At 46.3% G+C, this 18,217-nt stretch overlaps 1 protein-coding gene and 1 long non-coding RNA gene across 4 annotated transcripts in view; one reads left to right on the top strand and one right to left on the bottom strand.

Moving 5' to 3' along the window:
* Positions 1-8,595: 8,595 nt before the first annotated feature.
* On the bottom strand, positions 8,596-16,339 carry LOC121066622. 3 transcript variants are annotated; one of them, XR_005817875.1, is made up of 4 exons: positions 16,137-16,339; positions 14,786-15,050; positions 10,329-10,493; positions 8,596-9,670 (listed from the first exon to the last, which is right to left on the bottom strand). It is a non-coding gene; the product is annotated as an uncharacterized LOC121066622 (long non-coding RNA). The 3 variants fall into 3 exon arrangements; XR_005817876.1 differs by lacking the exon at positions 16,137-16,339 and adding an exon at positions 15,485-15,516; XR_005817874.1 differs by lacking the exon at positions 16,137-16,339 and having other exon boundaries at positions 14,786-15,499.
* NOL4 (nucleolar protein 4) overlaps positions 16,016-18,217 on the top strand; it is a 189,580-nt gene continuing 187,378 nt past the window's right edge. The window contains 1 exon segment of the mRNA XM_040550310.1: positions 16,016-16,343. Coding sequence (XP_040406244.1) covers positions 16,077-16,343 — 267 coding nt within the window. The 5' untranslated portion in view covers positions 16,016-16,076.

The raw sequence follows: 18,217 nt of genomic DNA, 5'->3' as shown, positions 1-18,217 counted from the left end.
GCTTAGAGTGCAGAATGATAAACTCTTCATCTTCCTTGTAAGAATTTATAGTTGTAGCATAGCTCAGGGATAAAGACACAGATAAAACACTGCCTTAAAAACACATCAATTGCTGTTACAAGACAACAGACATACCACAATCAAATATCTCACTTAGGTCCATAACAATTGCTGTAATGAAACAGCCTTTTAGTCAGCTGAATGTTTTCTTCTCAGCCCTCGGTTTCCCTTGAGTAGGCTGGAAGGCTAGGTAGCCAACCTGAACACCAGCAGCACTTACCTGAGACTCTTCCTAAAGGGACTGAAGCAGCCAGAAGCATAAATCAAAGCCACGTAGGCCAAATCTTACCACCTGTCTCTTTCCAGCTCTCTACCACCAGCAGATAGCAGGCAGATCACCCAGGTTTGCATAACAGAGCCTTATCCTTAACATGACCCACTCTCTTTAGCCCCAGAACAGCTCCCTCCCTTAAGTAAGCTGCTTGTTAGCCTTATCTCATCAGCTGGGAGACAGCTGATTAGTTACAGGTAGAGGCTAAGCCCATCTCCTTAAAGCTCCATCTCACATGTGACCAGACGAATATATATGTTTTTTAAACTTGTGGAGAATGTCAGTCTTCCTGAGCACATGCCTAGAGAATTACAGGTTACTAAGAAACCAGATGAAATTACATGACCTGTGTTACACAGAACAATGAATTAGATGAGAAATTGGCTTCTCTCTTCTTGAAATCCATGAATGCATTTTGGTTTGAGCAGCATGAAAAATGCTTTTACTTGTGTCTGATTTGTAAAACTATATCCTCTACTACACGAGAACATTATTGTCACAGAAAAATCTGTCTCTTTAAAGGAAATAATTTCTTTGGAAATGGTTATCTACAGAAACAGACAAATTAAAGCTTTCAAAAGTTTTCACTTCTCAGTTTGGGCTTCTAAAATAGTCACCTCTGCAGATAAATATAACCGTGTATGTCTGTCGCTATTTACAAAGCAAATATTTGGAAGTGTACTGAAGAGTAGAAAAAAGTGGCAGTGTGGCACCCAAGCCAAGACAAAGGGAAAGGGGAGGGAGAAGCGTGCGGCGGCCCGATGCTACCCACTGCTGCCCTTGCAAAGAGGCCACCTGCACAAGACATTTCTTCTCGCGCCTCTGCTCTGCTGTTTGGTAACTTTGCAGATTTGCCTGGTCTCCGGGGGCTCTGATCTCCAGGTTGGGAAATGTTGTATTAACACTTCTCCAGCCATGGGACGGGGAGCGACAGCCTCATGCAGTGGGTTTTCCAGCAGGCCCCGTATGGTGGCATGCGGCCTGCCCACCTGCCCTGCCCGTGCACAGAAAGGCACATCCTCGCCTCCTTGCTCAGCTCCGAAACGGCAGGAGAGGAATAGGCCGTGTGGCTCCCCAGCATCGGGCTAATTACAACCAGCTCTTGCTGAGTCTCGCATCAATAATACAAAACCCCGGAACAGAGTGGCACAAATTTATGCTGCACACTTGTTAAATTCTCCCTCCTTTGCAGCAAGATCTCAGAAAGGCACGTGGAAATACTTCTGGCAATGTGTCATTTATTCGGGAACCTGGAAAAAACACCCCATGCTATTCCATCATGGATCCCCCATCAGTAACCTCATGATGAGGATACGGGGTCAATTGTCCCACTGTGGGCTCTGCCGTGGCTGGAAGCTGCTAGCAGCAGGCAGCTGTGGATGCCCTGGTGCCTCGGGACTGCCTGGTAGACGTGCCCTTGGCTTTGGCCCTGTGTGTAGACCCAAGGTGCATGCTAAATGCGGTGCTGAATTTTACATATCATTGCTGTGAAATTTCAAAATGCTTTTTCAGAGCCTGCGTAAAGCAGCCAGGCATAGCATTCCCCCAAGAAACTTCTCTGGACAATGAGTGATTTTTACCGATATTTGCTAGCAGCAATTGAGTTCCCAAAGTAGGTACCGTAGTGGAAGTGGAGATCTCAGAACAGGCAAACCACTTATAGCCAGTACATCTCCCATAGCTAAAGCGCAGGATTATCCAGTAACAGCGATTTGCATTAGAAACTGGAGCAAGCTATTCACTGGTGGGTTCGATTGCAGAATTCCCATATTGAAAAATGTTTTTAAAAGCTAAGTGGTAAGTGGTTAAGTGTTAGCAATGCCAGATGACAGCCTAGCAGTGGTCTGCCTGTATTGCCCCGACTGGTTGTTTTCTTCCACCAACAGAAGAGTTCTTTGTGAGGTTATCTTGAACCTCCAGACCACGTTCACTGCATTGGGTGCCTTTCTCAAAGGGACAGTTGTTCCTTGCTATTAGCAAAATTTCTGGCTATATATTTAGTGATCACTACCAACAAAATTCAGCTTGACAAATAAAATACCAGGCCACTGTGGATGTCCTGAGCGACATTAGCCAGGAAGTCATGTCAAAAGCAGGAACTGTCCCAACAGCATGCTAATCAGGGATCACTCTGTAATCACCTAATTGACCCACTATTTCAAATAGGTGAGGCTCTGATTGCTTTTTTATTCTTCCAAAGTTGCTGTTACCTGTTAAATTGCACCACAGATAGCAGCAATTTTCCCTCCTTCTACCTCATCCTCCAAAAAAACTCTAATGCTTTCCAATGCAATGCCATTTATTGCTCATTTTGCCACATGAACACTCGCACAGAGCTGACTGACTAATCTCTGCTGTTAATGCACATAAACGCTAGGCAGATCTCTCCGTATCTGAATCATTCTTACCCTGTGCACACTGAGTCTCATTCAGGTGTTTAACACGCTAGTCTAAGTGTAGCTCTACATTAAAGTCATTTAGTAAATGAGTGATTGTTTCGGTCTTCAGAAAGGAAGGTGGGAGAGGGAAGTATTTTTTTCTCTGTTAGTGTTGCTGCCACCTAACTTGTGCAGAAAAAGCTTGTGATATCTGGTGTCTGAACTCTTTTCTTTGGCTTTGCTCTTGGTTACAACTAAAGATTAATTAAAAAAAAAAGTCTCCATTATATTCTGATAAGAAGTTAAGAAAGTGATTATGAATTGATCTTTCTTCAGAATGAGATAGAATCTCTCTCTACATATAATCATGTGCCATCTCTTTCTGAAGAAAGATCAACTCATAATGACCTGATCATGGATAAAAATCACTTGATCATGGATAAAAAGTCATAAAAGGATATCTTCTATGAAATGAGAAACTGACATGAATAGTTCAGCCTGTGGATTCTTTAAGTCTTTATCTTTTTTTTTTTTTTTTGACTTCTACAACATTTGAACTTCTGGAACTAATGTGGAGGGAGAGAGCATTATTTTTATAAAGCAAATATGTCATTTCACTTTGTTAAAAAAACAAAACAAACAAAAAACCACAACAAAATCCATTGAACAAACAGGGAGAAGATCAATTGGTTTTCTCACCTTTGCCTTAAAGTGCATGTTTAACTGTGTACAATCATTACTTTTGTTTTATTTCTCAGCTCAAGTACGTTGTGCTGTACGTAAACTCAGTTCTGTCAACAACACTGTGTATGCAGAAAGAGCAGCAGCATTGTAGCCACAGTAGTTCAAAGACATGAGAGACAAAGTTTGCAGGAAAAAGTAATTAACCTCTTTGATTAGAACAATTGTATTCCTTTTTTTCCAGCTGTAATAAAAGACACTCCCTCCCCTACCTTGACTCTTTTATATTGCTATGTGTGTTGTAATGGCTTCATATGAGCTGTACATAACTGCCCTGAGCTATGCTTTTAAGCAATGTTTATTTACAGTTCTCTGTCAAGTTGGTCTCCATGACTTACCATCAAAATATTGAAAGGCTTCTCCTTTTCCTTGTGAGCAGTCATTTTCTAGGTCAAGTAACATTTGTATTGAGCACTGCATTGCTCCAAGACAAACACACTGCTGGGTTTGGGCACTCTGGTTCAACGTGGTGGCTGGGAAGACCTTGCTTCTTATTTCACACACCTAAGCGAAATTTGATCAGGAATAGAGAAGTCCTGGTCAGACAGGTCCACTGGCATCTTATTTAACATTTAGTTTTGCATAACAAAATCCATAGTGAGCTATTAATTGAACTCATGGGTATATTCATTATTGCAAATACTGCATCGTTTTGGATCATCCAGTGGAATTCTCTGAAATCCAAGTCAAGGTGGTTGGCGGCTTCAGCAGTGGCAAAACCTCATTTAAAAACAAACAAACGAACAAACAAACAAACATAAAAATTGGGGTCAAATTCAACTGAGATGGGTGTGGAGTGGGGCATCCAGCTTTCTCCCGTTTGCCCATGGTGGACTGTTGGAAGGGATCAGTTGGGCATCAGCTCCTCATGTAGCAAACGAACTGTGGAGAGAAATGTTGTGCACTGTGCCAGAGGTATACAGGCTAGATGGTGCCTTAAAATTTTTGAATCCATATGCCAGACAAAATATCCTACATAGACAGTAAGCATGTAGTTCACGTTATAGTCCTTCACTGTATGTTTCCCAAGCAAATATTAATAAAGACAAAATGTTTGAATCATACTTACTAGTTATACTAGGAGAATATAAGACGTAGGCAGCTATGCATTAGATACTTGGTGCAAATTTATAGATCACAAAGCTGGAAAGACTATTTGTGATCATCTACTTTTTTATTTTTATTTTTATTTTTTGTCTTCTGTATTACACAGGTTACAGGACATTCTTGAATTAACTCCTGTACGAACTGGAGAATTTCTCTGAGAAAATCAATTAAATTCAACTTCAAATGTCTAGGCATGGGGAATTTATTACAGTCCTTGGTAAATTGTTCTAATAATTAATTACCTTCCATGTTAAAATGTCTAGTTTCAGATTTCACTGGTTCTTGTCAGACAGTTTTCCACTTGACTGAAATGACATATATTATCAAATTCCTGGTCCTCTACTCCATGACTACAGGGAGAGTGGAAATTTATAAGCTATAACCGACTCTCCCCTTAACCTTGTCTGTGTTAAGCTGAATAGATCGATCTACTGAAGTCTCCCACTGAGATATCTCCCTTCCCCTCTTGTAGCCCGCCTGTGAACCCCTCTCTGTTCCCCACCAGTCCCTGATGGAGGACACCAGAACTGAGCACTGCTTCAGTCAGAGCTGCTCCTCTGCAAGTACAGGGGCAACACGGCTTTACCTAGAGGTATGCTTCAGCAGATACGGGGCACTGACACATCCTTGCATTGAGGTTTAGCAGATTATTTATTGTTACTTTTTAAATATCTCTATATATTTAGAGAGCCTTTATATGTACAGACAAAATCCCAATACCATAAATATATATACCAAGCCCTGAAATGAGCCTGGAGATCCTGAGCGTAGCTGTGCTCAGTCTGAAAGGGGGTGGATCTGGCAGGAGTGGTGTGCAACAGAGAATTGGATTTATTTGAAGAAGAACACGTCAGCTACTTCTCTAGAACTGTGCCTACTCCATTTCTCTCTAAATTGTGCCTAAGAGAGGGAGAACAAAACGCAACAAGCCCTTTAATAAACAGATTTTATTTTATGTGTGCTCCAAGATCTTGCGATCATTGCTTGTTTTTCTGGCCAGAATTAAGGTATCTGGATTTTTCTACAAAGCCCCAGGTAGTTTCCTTGGATGTGTCCCCTTCGTTTTTTTTGGGGGAATGGTACCTACCATAGCCAGGACAACCAGCAATATCAGAGAAATAAAGACAGAGAGATATCTGGAAAGGCCTTTTCCCTGTAGTTATCCTTTAGGATGTATTTCAAGCTCACCTTTTAAAGTGGCCTGAGGAGGGAACATTTAGTGTTGGATCTTTGCTTTGGGATGGTTTTGAGAGCAGAAAAGAAGTGCTACAATTTGTCTTCAGCACACCATGATTATTTCCTGCGGTATGTCTGTGAACCAGCTACTTGTTTTTGGTGGATATTGCATCCACTGGTGCAATTGTATTTTCATTCATTCTCAGAGGCCTGTAGCAAGCGATGTGCTATCAAGATAAATATATAAAGATGATAGAAAAGAGCAAGGTGAACAATTGGGCCAGCCTGCATGAGCTAACTGTATGATGGACAAATTTTGGCTCTACTGTGTGTGTACTTTATCTGTTACATCTTGTTGATTGGTTAACAAAATGAATACGAAAAATAGAAAGTCAGTAATTTGACAGCAGGTTTCTTTCTGCCTATGTTATGTACAATGACAGAGTGAGTTGTCACAGATCTGGGCTTCTTGCAAGTTTGGAGGCAAAAGCCCGAATGGTATTTTCCTTTCCATCAGAGACTGGGAACACCATGACAGTTCTTGATCTTACAGAAAAAGTAAATGTAATTTTAATGTGTTCCCCCCCCCCCCCCCCCCCCAACAACATCAAATTAAAAACAACCCAGTAAAACCATTCGAATGGCTTTCTAAGCTCTCCCATGTATGCCCATGCACATCTCTACTTCTCCCTGGTCTCTGGCATGACCAAGAGCAGCGAAGGCAAGATTTTACTTCTGGAGTTTAGCGCATAAAATGATGAGTAAAATTCCCCCACTGAGTCATCATTTCTCCAGCATGTAGTATCTGTATAACAAGTTGGCCAGAATTTCAACACTGCATATGGCTTTTTCACACATGAACACATTTTTTATTGCATATTTGTTTGAAAGGGGATATCAATTTCAGAAAACAAAGTACACCTCCAGTTTAAAAAATGGCTGTGTGAAGTACAAAGAGCTCCAATTTTACTTTCTTCCATAAAAACCATTATGCAAAGTTCAGTAGGAAAAACATGAAATATATAGAGCTTAACAATGCAAAGTTCAGTATGTGTTAAAAGGAGTGTGGACTTTGCTCAGGCAGCATTGTTCTCTATAGGTTAGTGGTGATAAATACAAATATTCATGCGATCCTTCAAATTTCAGGCATACTGCTGCCATTATTGAGGTTTTTCGTTAGGCAGTTTTTCAGTTGCAGAGCCTTGAAGCGCTGCCCAATGAGCTACTTATTTATTTATCTATTTATTTATTTATTTTTCAGATGGTCTTTCTTTTGGGGAGAGAGAAATCAAACTGATACAATAGAACATGCTGGTTCAGGTGAATCACTCAGTCTTTAGCAACAATGGTCAAGCCTCAGAGGTACTTTGGAGACTTGCCTTGGGTTAGCATCTGAAAGATAAGGCATCGGGATCATTTTGGAAAAACTGGTTTTGCATTTCTTATATTTTAGAGTGGGGTCAATAAATGGTAGTGGATAGCAAGTGGAGAAATCTCACTGCTCTTAAAAGAGAAGTCTTTCCTGAAACAACATGGGCATTTTTGCTGCTCTTTCTCTCTCTTATTTGTCTTTCCATATACTAGCTCACAGTGAGGGGCTGTATCAAAGAGGTGCACAGGCAGAGTGGTCATGGTGATGCCTGGTTCCATCATATCTAAAACTTCACTGTCAGATGACTTTGATTTTGGCCTTTGCTCTATGTACTCTGAGTGTGGGATTGAGGAAACCCACTGTCATTCCGGGGTCTAAATAAACCTGCTTCTTATAACAAATATCCCTCAAGGTCTTGGTATAGATAAATGCGGTGATTCTGGCAGAACTCCGGAGAAAGAGCACAGAGGGACAGTCCTCAGCTCATACCTCGTTTAATTCCTGAGTGCTGTCGTCTTTCACAGTTAGTGCCTCCTTGCTGCACTGCTTAGCGAGGGGCACAGCTGGTTAGAAACCAGAAAGCTGCAACAATTTCCCTGTTGTTGCAAACTATTGCAGATTTCAGTCTCTTTCTGCAGGTTTCCAGAGTGACATAAGGTGTTGGGAGAGTCCTGTAGTGATGGGAAAATGTGAAGTAGGAGTTTTGTAGCCCCTCCTTGACTACTTATACTAGACAGGACCTGAGAGGAGGTCTTCTCCAGAACTGTATTCCTAAACTGGGAGATCTGCAGGATACAACAACGATTACCTCCCACTCCCTATCCTGGGCATCTTCCCTAAATAATGAATCAAAATTCTCCGCTGCCTTTGATTTGTGGCAGTGTCCTGCTCCCCTACAGGTGACAGGGACCTACCTTGGTCAGAGGTCCTCTGAAATGGCACAAGGAGCAGCAGCAGGATGTGGTAACCTTTATTACAGCCCCTCCTCTACAGCTGATGCCACATGGGAAGTTTTGGCCATGTATGCCTTGCAGGCTGTGCCTCAGGCCGTAGGGAAATAATAAGGCCAGCAGTGCAACTACTGAGCAGTTGGAGGATGTTGCATTAGGAGACAATGTAAGTATCTGAACTTTGCTAACAGTTACAGTCATATAGCAATTCAAGGGTACTAGATGTATCTATACCTTCAGTTCTGATGATGTTTACAACCAGAAAAACTGTGCTTTTGCTGCAATAGTTTATTCCAGGCTGTTCTCTTCCCTGAGTAACCGCAATCAGAATCATAGTTTGTTGGTGCAATGGCATCTGTAACACCTGCTTTTGTCAGGATAACCCTGTCAGAGTACACACAAATAGCAGGCCAACCAACAAGCAAACAACCAAGAGAACCCTCCAAAGAAAACAAAAATTTCTTCTTGCATCTGAACCACTTTTATTTTTGGTAAATTGAGATTTGCACCCCACTTTAATATATAAACTCCCAGATATTCTGAGAATATTTTTTTATTTAATCAATTGCATTGTTTGTGTTTCTTTTTTTTCTTTTTTTCTTTTTAATTAATGATCTTTTGTTGTTATTGTTTGGAATGGGGGTTATACTGAGTAAAATTTATTCAGTATTTTAACAGGAACAAGGAGACCAGCATAACAAGTGTGCAAGAGATGAGCTGCATTTGGTGAGCAGGGGAAAGTCACATGAGGGCACACACTATTTATACTCTTCTGTTGCTCAAAGTTGATGTTAACAGTATTGATTCAGTGTGTTGATGATAGCTTTATTCAGGACATTAAAACAGCACATACACATTACTGAGTCAAAATCTAGCAGAACCGACAGTTTCTGAAAGGGCACTTTTTTAGGACCATTCTGTGACCCTGTCCATGGTGTTTTAGTTTAAAAACATGGGCACCTTATATTAAGGCTTCAGCGGCACAAATCTGGGACAACTTTGAGCAGATTTCAGCTGTGAAGAAAGACCAATTAGATTAAGGACCTGAAAACCACAGACTAGTGAAGGAAGTAATATTTGCAATGAGAAGTGACACTTGTTTCTCTGCTTTGGTCTTTAGCTAGCAAACCCTTCAATGTCATGAAGCGGCAGGAGGACCCCATGCTGCTCACACTCTTCCACATCAGATGCAAAAGTGAAATTTGGATGATATTTTACCCTGGGGAGGGATTAATGTTGTGTTCTGCCAGATATTTCAGATTGAGTAATTCTCTTCTTCTTTCTCCTTCCTCCACAGTTTCCTCCTGCTGTAAGGTGCAGAGTGCCAGCCGGTTAATCACACTCCACTCCATGGTTGGCTTTGCCTAGTAGTGCCTGAAACAGTCTCTGTGTAACTGTATCTGAAACTTTTTGGCAAAATTTCCAGTGATCACATCTTCTTCCACAGTAAGAAGCTGGAGAATGCTAATAGAGAGAGGCTGCTAGCATTTTCGGCACTGCATTTTTAGTCCCGGCTTGGTTTAGACATCACACTAGGTGATACTCCAGTAGCTGGTTTATATCAGTATTGCTCTTGCTGAGAAAGATGCATCACCCACAGAAAGAATAAAAAACCCTACACACAAAAAAAAACATTCTTAATTCTCTGAGCACACCTTCTCCTTTAGCATAAAAGCAAGCAAAGTTGAACGTAAGGCATCATTATACCGTTAAAGAACATTTGATGCCCACATAGAAAACTCAACACATTTGAAACACTCTTTTTTTTTTTTTTTTAGCGTGTCACATATTTACTCCCTTTTCCTCCCTTTATCCTTTATTACTAAGGAAATGAGGACATTTGCATGAAAACAAAGGCTTAGGTTCTTAAAAGTTTGTCTATTCCTGCCTGTATTTTCCTCCTCTGAAGGGATTGGAGCCTTCTGTAGAGAGTACTGTAATTGCTTCCAACCCAAAAGGCTGTGATGAATAAGAAGCAGTAACTTTTAAACAAAGACCCTGTTTTCATGCAAATATTCTTAGTAATAAAGCATAGAGTAAAAGGTATATGTGAAGTTATGTTTTGCAGAACTGCTATTTAAAGCAAAGTAGCTTTGTAGAATGAAGTCGAGTATGAATTTTTCTAACTGCAGTAAGGGAAAGGGAGTTTGTGTATTTTCCATAAGAGATTCCAAATGTCTCCAAACGAGATTGTTAAAAGGCAAATACTGAATATATCTCAATATTATTCTCATCAGCATCATCAACATCACTCTATACGAAAAAATCCTTACCAGAATTATGGCACTGGTCTCCTGGTTTCTATACAAGCCCCGGAACATACAGTCTTCTTCCCCCAAAGACTTAGCAATCGAGTTTGTTCTTCTAATCCATCTCTGAGTCATTGCCTTGGTCTACCTACTCTTTATCTTCCAAACTCGGGAATAACTGAACAAAACCTATTGAAAAAATAGACACAAGTATTGGACTTGGAAACAATACAAAATGGTTAGGAAACATCTACATTCAACAATAAGGCTTTAATAGTTTAGGCTTGGCTTCACCATAGGGTGCCCCGATTGATAGATCAAACACCCGGAGGCATTCATTTGCTTGCAGTTTTCGTACATTAATACTACCAAGAATCCACCCGTCTAGTTTCTGATCTTCTCAGCAGCCAATGATGTGGATCACCTACATTTATTACGAACGCCAGTGATGCCAGCAGGTGGAATGGTGGCAATTCCTCCTCATGGACACTAACAGCAGCGAGGTCCTGCCTCCCCCGATATACCGCAGTGCTGGATTGCCTAACTGTAGGGGATGCTGCCATATACCTGAGAGCAAAGCAAGACAGCAGAGGCAAACCCAGGCGGTGCGTGAACAATGACTTCTGCCTCCACAGAAGCTAGGGCTGCCAGCGCTCATTGTTACTGCGATCACCGGGCTGTAAGAGACGCAACAATAGACCTCCACGGAAATTCCCTCCAGAGAGGAAAGGCACTAGCAGACATGCAGTTAAAGGTAAATCGTTTGGAGCTGCAGTTTCTTTATTCCTAAAAATATCGTCTCACAGTTCTACAAGGAAGATGCGCAGCCTGCACAGAAAGCAGGCTTTCCACTGGAACTCATGCACATGGCAAGCTAGATGTGTTAAAATAATTTTTCTGTGTCCATGAATTAGAAAGAAAAAACACAAAAGAGGGAAAATTCTTACTCTCAAAGACTACACTTAACCATCCAGTAACTCCACATCAAGCACAACCTGCTGGGATATTACGGTGAATGGTTTCAAAACACTCTTCCTTGGCAGAACGTGGATGATAATTTTCAGCCAAAAGCTTTCTCTCTCTTTTTTTTTTTCCTTTTTCTTTCTTTTTTTTTTTCTTTTTTTTTTCAGCAAGTTTTAAAAATTTGAAAGTGTCTTCTCAGCCTTTTCTATGGAATCAGAGCTACGTCACCACAACACTGCAATTTCATCTTGAAACACTGGTAACTTTAATGAGAGACATCAGGCCTCATTCTGCCTAAGTCTTCACTTTCTATTGCCAGTGGACTTCTTAGAGCTGATAATTCCAAAAATACAATATTTATAACTTATTCATGATTTATTTTAAACCTCTTTCACAGTCTGATGCATACGAGGCAATTTAAATCACCAAAACTCTGTTTTGCAACTAACACTTCATTACAATGAATGGAAAAGTTCACACATCTGTTGGTGTTGTATTGTTTCAGGCTGCCGGCACAGCAAACAATACAGCAGTGCACTGATTTGCTGTGTGCAGGCTGTCTCCAAACCAGAGGACAGAAGCTTTCCTTTCCTGACATAGGGAAGTGAGTTCTGCAGAACATGGCAAAAGAGCCTCAGTCCATGGCTTCGAAGGACCAACACAGCCCCATTCCCCAAGGATGCTCAGGGGATTCCCTGAAGTTCAGCTGATTAATAATGGGGTGTCACTAGAAGTCTTGACAGAAGGAGAATCTATGTCAGCTCCTTTCATTGCCAGCAGAGTCCCATCTGTATTATTAAACCCTGTCAGTTCTGACACAAAAAAAAAAAAAAAAATGTGAACCTAACCCCCTGTCATTTTCCCTTGTTTAAACTTATATTTTCAAATTCAGATTCTTGGATGATTTAAAAATCAGAGATAAAAGATTCTGTATTATAAACTCACCAAATAAATTCTGCTGAAATTACTGTATATTTAGGGTCCTACATAATGCCTATAGGTTCATAGAACCACAGAATGGTTTGGGTTGGAAGGGACCTTAAAGATCCCCTAGTTCCAAGCCCCTGGCCATGGGCTGGGACACCTCCCACTAGACCAGGTTGCCCAAAGCCCCATCCAGCCTGGCCTTGAGCACCTCCAGGGATGGGGCATCCACAGCTTCTCTGGGCAGCCTGTGCCAGCGCCTCACCACCCTCTGAGTGAAGAATTTCTTTCTCATATCTAATCTGTGTCTCCCCTCTTTTAGTTTATAGCCATTCCCCCTTGTCCTATCACTATCTGCCCATCTAAAAAGTTGTTCTCCATCTTTTTTATAAGCCACCTTTTAGTACTGGAAGGCCGCTATAAGGTCTCTGTGGAACCTTCTTTTCTCCAGGCTGAACAACCCCAACTCCCTCAGCCTGTCTTCATAGGAGAGGTGCTCCAGCCCTCTGATCATCTTCATAGCCCACCTCTGGACCCACTCCAACAGCCCCACATCATTCTTGCACTGGGTGCCCCAGACCTGGACGCAGCACTCCAGGTGGGGCCTCACAAGGGCAGAGCAGAGGGGCACAATCCTCTCCCTTGACCTGCTGGCCACTCTGTCTGTGTAGCCTAGGACGCAACGGGCCTTCTGCAGAAGGTTATGGATGCTATGTAAATATATTCTACAAAGAACTTTTGGATGAAAGTGAAGTCATATACCACACACTTGACTTCATTCAGATCACCATTTTCTTATGAAAGGCATCATTTTTGAGTCCTGTGCTGGTGTACTGCCTGGGATGGTGGAGTTCCAGGATGCTCCTGGGACTTCTGCCCAACTAATTGATGGAACCACTCATAAAACATCCGCACCTTTCACCGTGAATCAAACCCCCAAATTGTAAAACAAAGAAATAAATTCAGACGAGTTGAGCATTATGCTAGCTTCTACTCTCTGTCCCTGCTCCACTCCACAGTTGGTTTCCATCTGCGTTTACTTGTTCCCACTCCCGTCATTTACCAGTTTCAAAAAAATAACGAGGGTTCCTGGTTTTATTAAGGCATGATCCAAGCCCGACTGAATTTAGGACTTTGTGTCTGCTGGGAAGGGAATGAGGCTCCTCACGTGATCCAGAGCAGCACTCCTGGATATGGAATTATTTTCTGATGTGCCAGAGTGCTCCTGCCTATTTCCAGCAGCCGATGCATGCTATAACCGTGTGTATCACCACTTGGGGTGTGTGTCTCCCTCCTTCCCCTCCCCGGTTTGTGGGGGGATCGGATTTGGATTCCGGGTCTGCCAGAATGGAAGTTGCCGGGAGCCCCCCAGATGGCTGGGATGAGCACCATTACACGCCAGACCCTCTCAGCAGCGCACCCTATCAGTGCCACGACCCCTTCTCAAATATAACAGCACCCTGAAGTAACCCCCCCACCCCACAGAACCTCCTGGGCGGGTGGCCGGGGGTGGGGGGTCCCCCCCATCTCCCCCCGCACACCGCATCCTTTGTGAGCGCCCCCCCGCTCCTCCAGCGCCGGATCTGGGCCGCCGCGCTCATTTCCCAGCCATACAAAGCCTCGGCTCCCCCCGGGGGGGCCGGGGGGGGGGGGACCCGAGAGGGGAGGACCCGGGGACGCCCCCGCGGGGATGCCCGGACGCAAACAGCGCGGTGCCTCCTCCTCCTCCTCGTCCTCCTCGTCCTCGTCCTCCTCCTCCTCGTCCCCCGCGCCCGGCGGCGGCGGTGGGGAGGGGGGGTCCGGGGTGGGGGGTGCGTGTAGGGGGGCGGGGGTGGTCTCCCGCCGGGGTCGCGGAAGCCTCGAGCCCCCCGCCGCGGCGCCGTGCTCCAATAAGCACTAATTAGCTCCTTGCCTAATGATGTGTCAGCTGAGCCGGGTGCGCGCGGAGAAAGGGGGTGGCGGTGCGGTGGGGGGGGGGGGGGGGGGGCACGGCATCGCCATGGAAACGCTCCCCCCTCCTTCCACCCCCCCTTCCCCATCCTCCCCCCACCCCCCTCCGCCGGCCGGGGGGGGGGGGGTCTCCCGTTTCCGTCCCGGCCCGGGACAGCGCCGCCCGCCGCCCGCCGCCGCCGTCGCCACCGAAACTTTTGTCCCGGCGGCCAATCAGGGCGCGGGGGGGGCGCGGGGGGGGCGCGGGGGGGCGCGGAGCCCCGCGGGGCACGGCCCGGTGCGGCGCCGCCGCGGAGCACGGCGCGGAGCGGAGCGGCGAGGAAACACCGGCCCGGCTGGGAGCAGCCCGGCTGGGATCAGCCCGTCTGGGAGCAGCCCGGCTCGGAGCAGCCCGGATCAGCCCGGCCCGGCCCGGCCCGGCCCTGGATGCAGGAGGCTCGGGCGGGCGCGGCCGCGGAGAGGCGACGCGGCGAGGAAGCGCAAGGGATGTCCTGCCCGGCGTGAGCTGAAACTGTGGCAAAAAGGGGAAAAAAAAAAAAAAAAGAAACGAGATTTTTTTTTTTTTCTTCGTCCTCTCCCCCCCCCCCTCTTTAAATAATAATAATAAAAAGGGGGGTCTGCTGTGCATCCGCACGCAAACTTACTTGGATGCCTCGCAGCACGGAGAGCAGAGGATCCCCCGCAGCCGAGGAGTCCTGCATGGGAGCACCATCACTGCCCTGGCACAGCACCCGAGAGCCGCCTCCTTGCCTTCAGCATCCTCCTGGGACTGAGCTCGCTCTCCTCCGGTCCGACACCCGAGCCTATCTCCTAGATATCTGGCTGTTTGTTTTTCCTTTTTTTTTTTTTTTTTTTTTTTTTCCTCCTCCATCTGCTGGGATGGCAGAGTAAATAAATTGAGGAAAATTCCTAAAAAGGCATCGAAAATTCAATGGGACTGAACAGGAGGAAGTGAGATGCTCACAGACCCTTACAAAAAAAATAATTTTAAAAAATTAAAAATAGAAATATATGCACTTAAAACGCGGATCGGATGTATTAGGCTTAGAAAATAGCAGGTAAGAACTTTCTTTCTTTCCAGCACCTTCATGCCCGGAGCAGGGAGATGTAAGGCAAAACCGCCCAGCCCTGGAATAAAGGGGGAGCGAGGAGAGCAGCTTGCCCTTCAGTGCTGCCTCCATCCTGCGCGGCGGGGCTGCTTTAGGGAGAGGCACAGCCCGCCAGGACAGAGACAGAAAGCCTTCGAGAAGGCTGCCGGGCTTGAGGAGGAGGGTGGGATTTTTTTTCTTCTCGCTTTTTTTTTTTTTTTTTTTATACCTATATTTTATTTTTTTCCCCTTCACCTGCGCTATCCAGGGTGAATCCGGGCGCAGCTGATGCGTGGAGAAGAAGGACCCGAGTCAATATTTCCTTTTCTCTTCGCTGAGCCGAGGGATGGGATTTTAATTATTTATCCGCCCGAAGCCTCTCCGGGCGAGGAGAGGCTGCCGGAGCCAGCGGGATAGTCCTGCCTCGCGCGATTATTGAAGGGACTGAGCACGTACCGGGGGAGGAAGGAGAAGAGGAGCCTCCACCAGCCAGCCCCGCTTCAGTCCAATAATAATAATAATAATAAAAAAAAATCAAAAAAAAAAACAACCCACAAAAAAAGAGGAGAACCTCGCCACTCCACCGAACAGACCGCTGCCCCCCACCCCCCTCCCGGCCTCCCCCGGCCCCCCCCGCCCGGAGCAGCCCCACGACACACACACACACACACAAAAAACAAGCAGCCGGGCTCTGCCTGCCTGCGCCGGGACCTCGGTGCCGTCCCTCCCCCGGCGGGGGCTGCGCGCTGCGGGGCGCACACAGGTGCCGAGAGCGGCCGGGCCCGGCCCGCGGGGGGCGCGCGTGTCCGCGGGGGTGCGCGGGGGCGCGCGCGGGCACCGGGAGACGATGGAGAGCGGCGAGCGGGACATGTACCGGCAGTTTCAGGACTGGTGCCTCAGGACTTACGGGGACTCGGGGAAAACCAAGACGGTGACCCGTAAAAAATACGAGCGGATCGTCCAGCTCCTGAACGGCTCCGAGTCGAGCTCGACGGATAACGCCAAATTCAAATTCTGGGTCAAATCTAAAGGCTTCCAGCTCGGCAACTCGGACGAGGTCAGTGGTGGTGCTGGAGGAGGGAAGCAAGTGCTGTACGTGCCAGTCAAAACCACGGTTAGTAGAGAATTGTCTTCCTTGTTCTATGTCGGCCGCTGCAGCCCGCTCCGGGAGCGAGAGGCAAAGGGGGAGCCGCAGCCACAGTTGGCTCCTTCCTCCCTCTTCCCCCAAGTCATCATCACCATGTTGCGTTTGCCTGTCACATTAGACACCGCCGAGCTCTTTGTGGTCCTTTTATTTAAAGCGAGCGCGCACCAAACACACCCCGCCGCCTCGCTGCCGGTGCCCGGCGTCCCCGGTGCCCGGTGCCCGGTGCCCGGTGTCCCCGGTGCCCCCGGTGGCCGTGCGGGTCGGGGCTGCGGGCCCGGCCCCGGCTTTTGTCCCGCCGCCGGCCCCGGCCATTGTGCGGGGCAGGCAGCTGGCACAAAGCCCCTCTGCCTGCTCTGGGGGGTTTCCCCGGGAGAGCGGGGCTTTCGCCTGCTTTTTTATTTTTTTCCCCCTTTATATATATATATATATATATATATAATTTATTTATTGTTAGACCGCAGCCCTCGAGACGGCGAGCAGGGGGAATGCGCCTCGCTGGCTCCGGAGCGCGGTTCGGATGCTGGTGGCGGCGGCGGGGAGAGGATGCTCAACAAAGGGAGATGGGCTCGCACATGACCGCACGCTCTATTTTGTTACTCTTCCTGGGATTGCGCGAGTCTCGCAGCCATAAAGCCCAAACTCCATTGATGCCATACAGTAGCGTGGCATCCCCCGGCAGGCTCCGGAGCCGCGGAGCCCGGCGCGGGTCTGACAGCGGCAGGGTTATTATGCTCGGCGGTGGCAAAGGCTACAGATTTTCCTATGTGAGAAGATGGGAACTGTTGGCTCCAAGTAGGTTTTGCCTATTGAACTCGTTATTCTTACTTCTTGTGCTCCGGGTCACCCAAGCTAAGCTTCTTTTGTCTGCGTCTGGGGCGGCGGGGCGGGGGGGGGGGGGGGGCAGCTGAGAAAGGAAACCCGGCAATTAAAAATATTCCGGCTTGGGCACTGGGCTCGGGTGAGCACCGTTCTCTTTTTTATTTGCAGTGGCAGCTTATCCTGACCCGCTGGGGAGGCTGGTGGGTGGCGCAGCGAAGGGGGCTGCTCGCGAAAGCGTTCTGGGCCTGGCCGTGACGTAGGCTGCTGGGGAAATCTGCCGCTGCCTGCTTCGCCCAGGGCACCGAGCTGGGCATTCCCAGGGCCTGGCGAGATGGGCCCCCTCGCCAGCATGGCCTCCTGGCCATGGGCAGGCTGAGGTGGGGGGATCCCTTTGGAGGAGGTTATGGATATGAAGACTGAGAGCGAAGGGGAAGCGCTGGAGGGAGCTTGTCCCCCCTCCGTGGCTTTTATTCACCAAGGCGTTCTAGGTGTGCCTATAGAGCTGGGTGATTTGGCAGATGTCTGTCGGACAGTTAGGTGACTGATGGTTAATCTCGGACCCCAGCAGGTACTGTAGAGCAAATTTATTTTTCCGTGCAATTTGACAGCAAACGGAAGTCACATAAAAGTTGTCCAAAACAAAAGTCTCCATTTAGGTTGGAATTTTTTAATATCTCCTCTGCTTACTGGGATAATAATTGCAAAGAGCCAGCAGGCAAGACCTTTTATTCCTAAGACTATCCTTTTCACTGCAAGTTCAAAACTGTAAGCAAATTCAGTGCTTTTATGAGTGAAATTACACTGACTACCCTGCTAAATAAAAAGGCTATCGTTACTTTTATGAGGTGGAATTTAAAAATTAAGGGCTCTTCTGGGTCTCTGAGACACAAGATTCACTGATGATCAACTTGTTTATTTTCTCCCACCTTTGCCTGGCCATGAGAGCTTGGAGTACCTCCTTGCATCCCTTCTTCTATTTTATTTTCAGGTCAAATATTCTTTTTTTTTCTTCTTTTTTTTTT

Source organism: Cygnus olor, chromosome 2 (genome assembly GCF_009769625.2).
Source record: "Cygnus olor isolate bCygOlo1 chromosome 2, bCygOlo1.pri.v2, whole genome shotgun sequence".
NCBI lineage: Eukaryota > Metazoa > Chordata > Aves > Anseriformes > Anatidae > Cygnus > Cygnus olor.
Note: the sequence above shows the minus strand (reverse complement) of the source record. Positions and strands in the feature narration are given on the sequence as shown.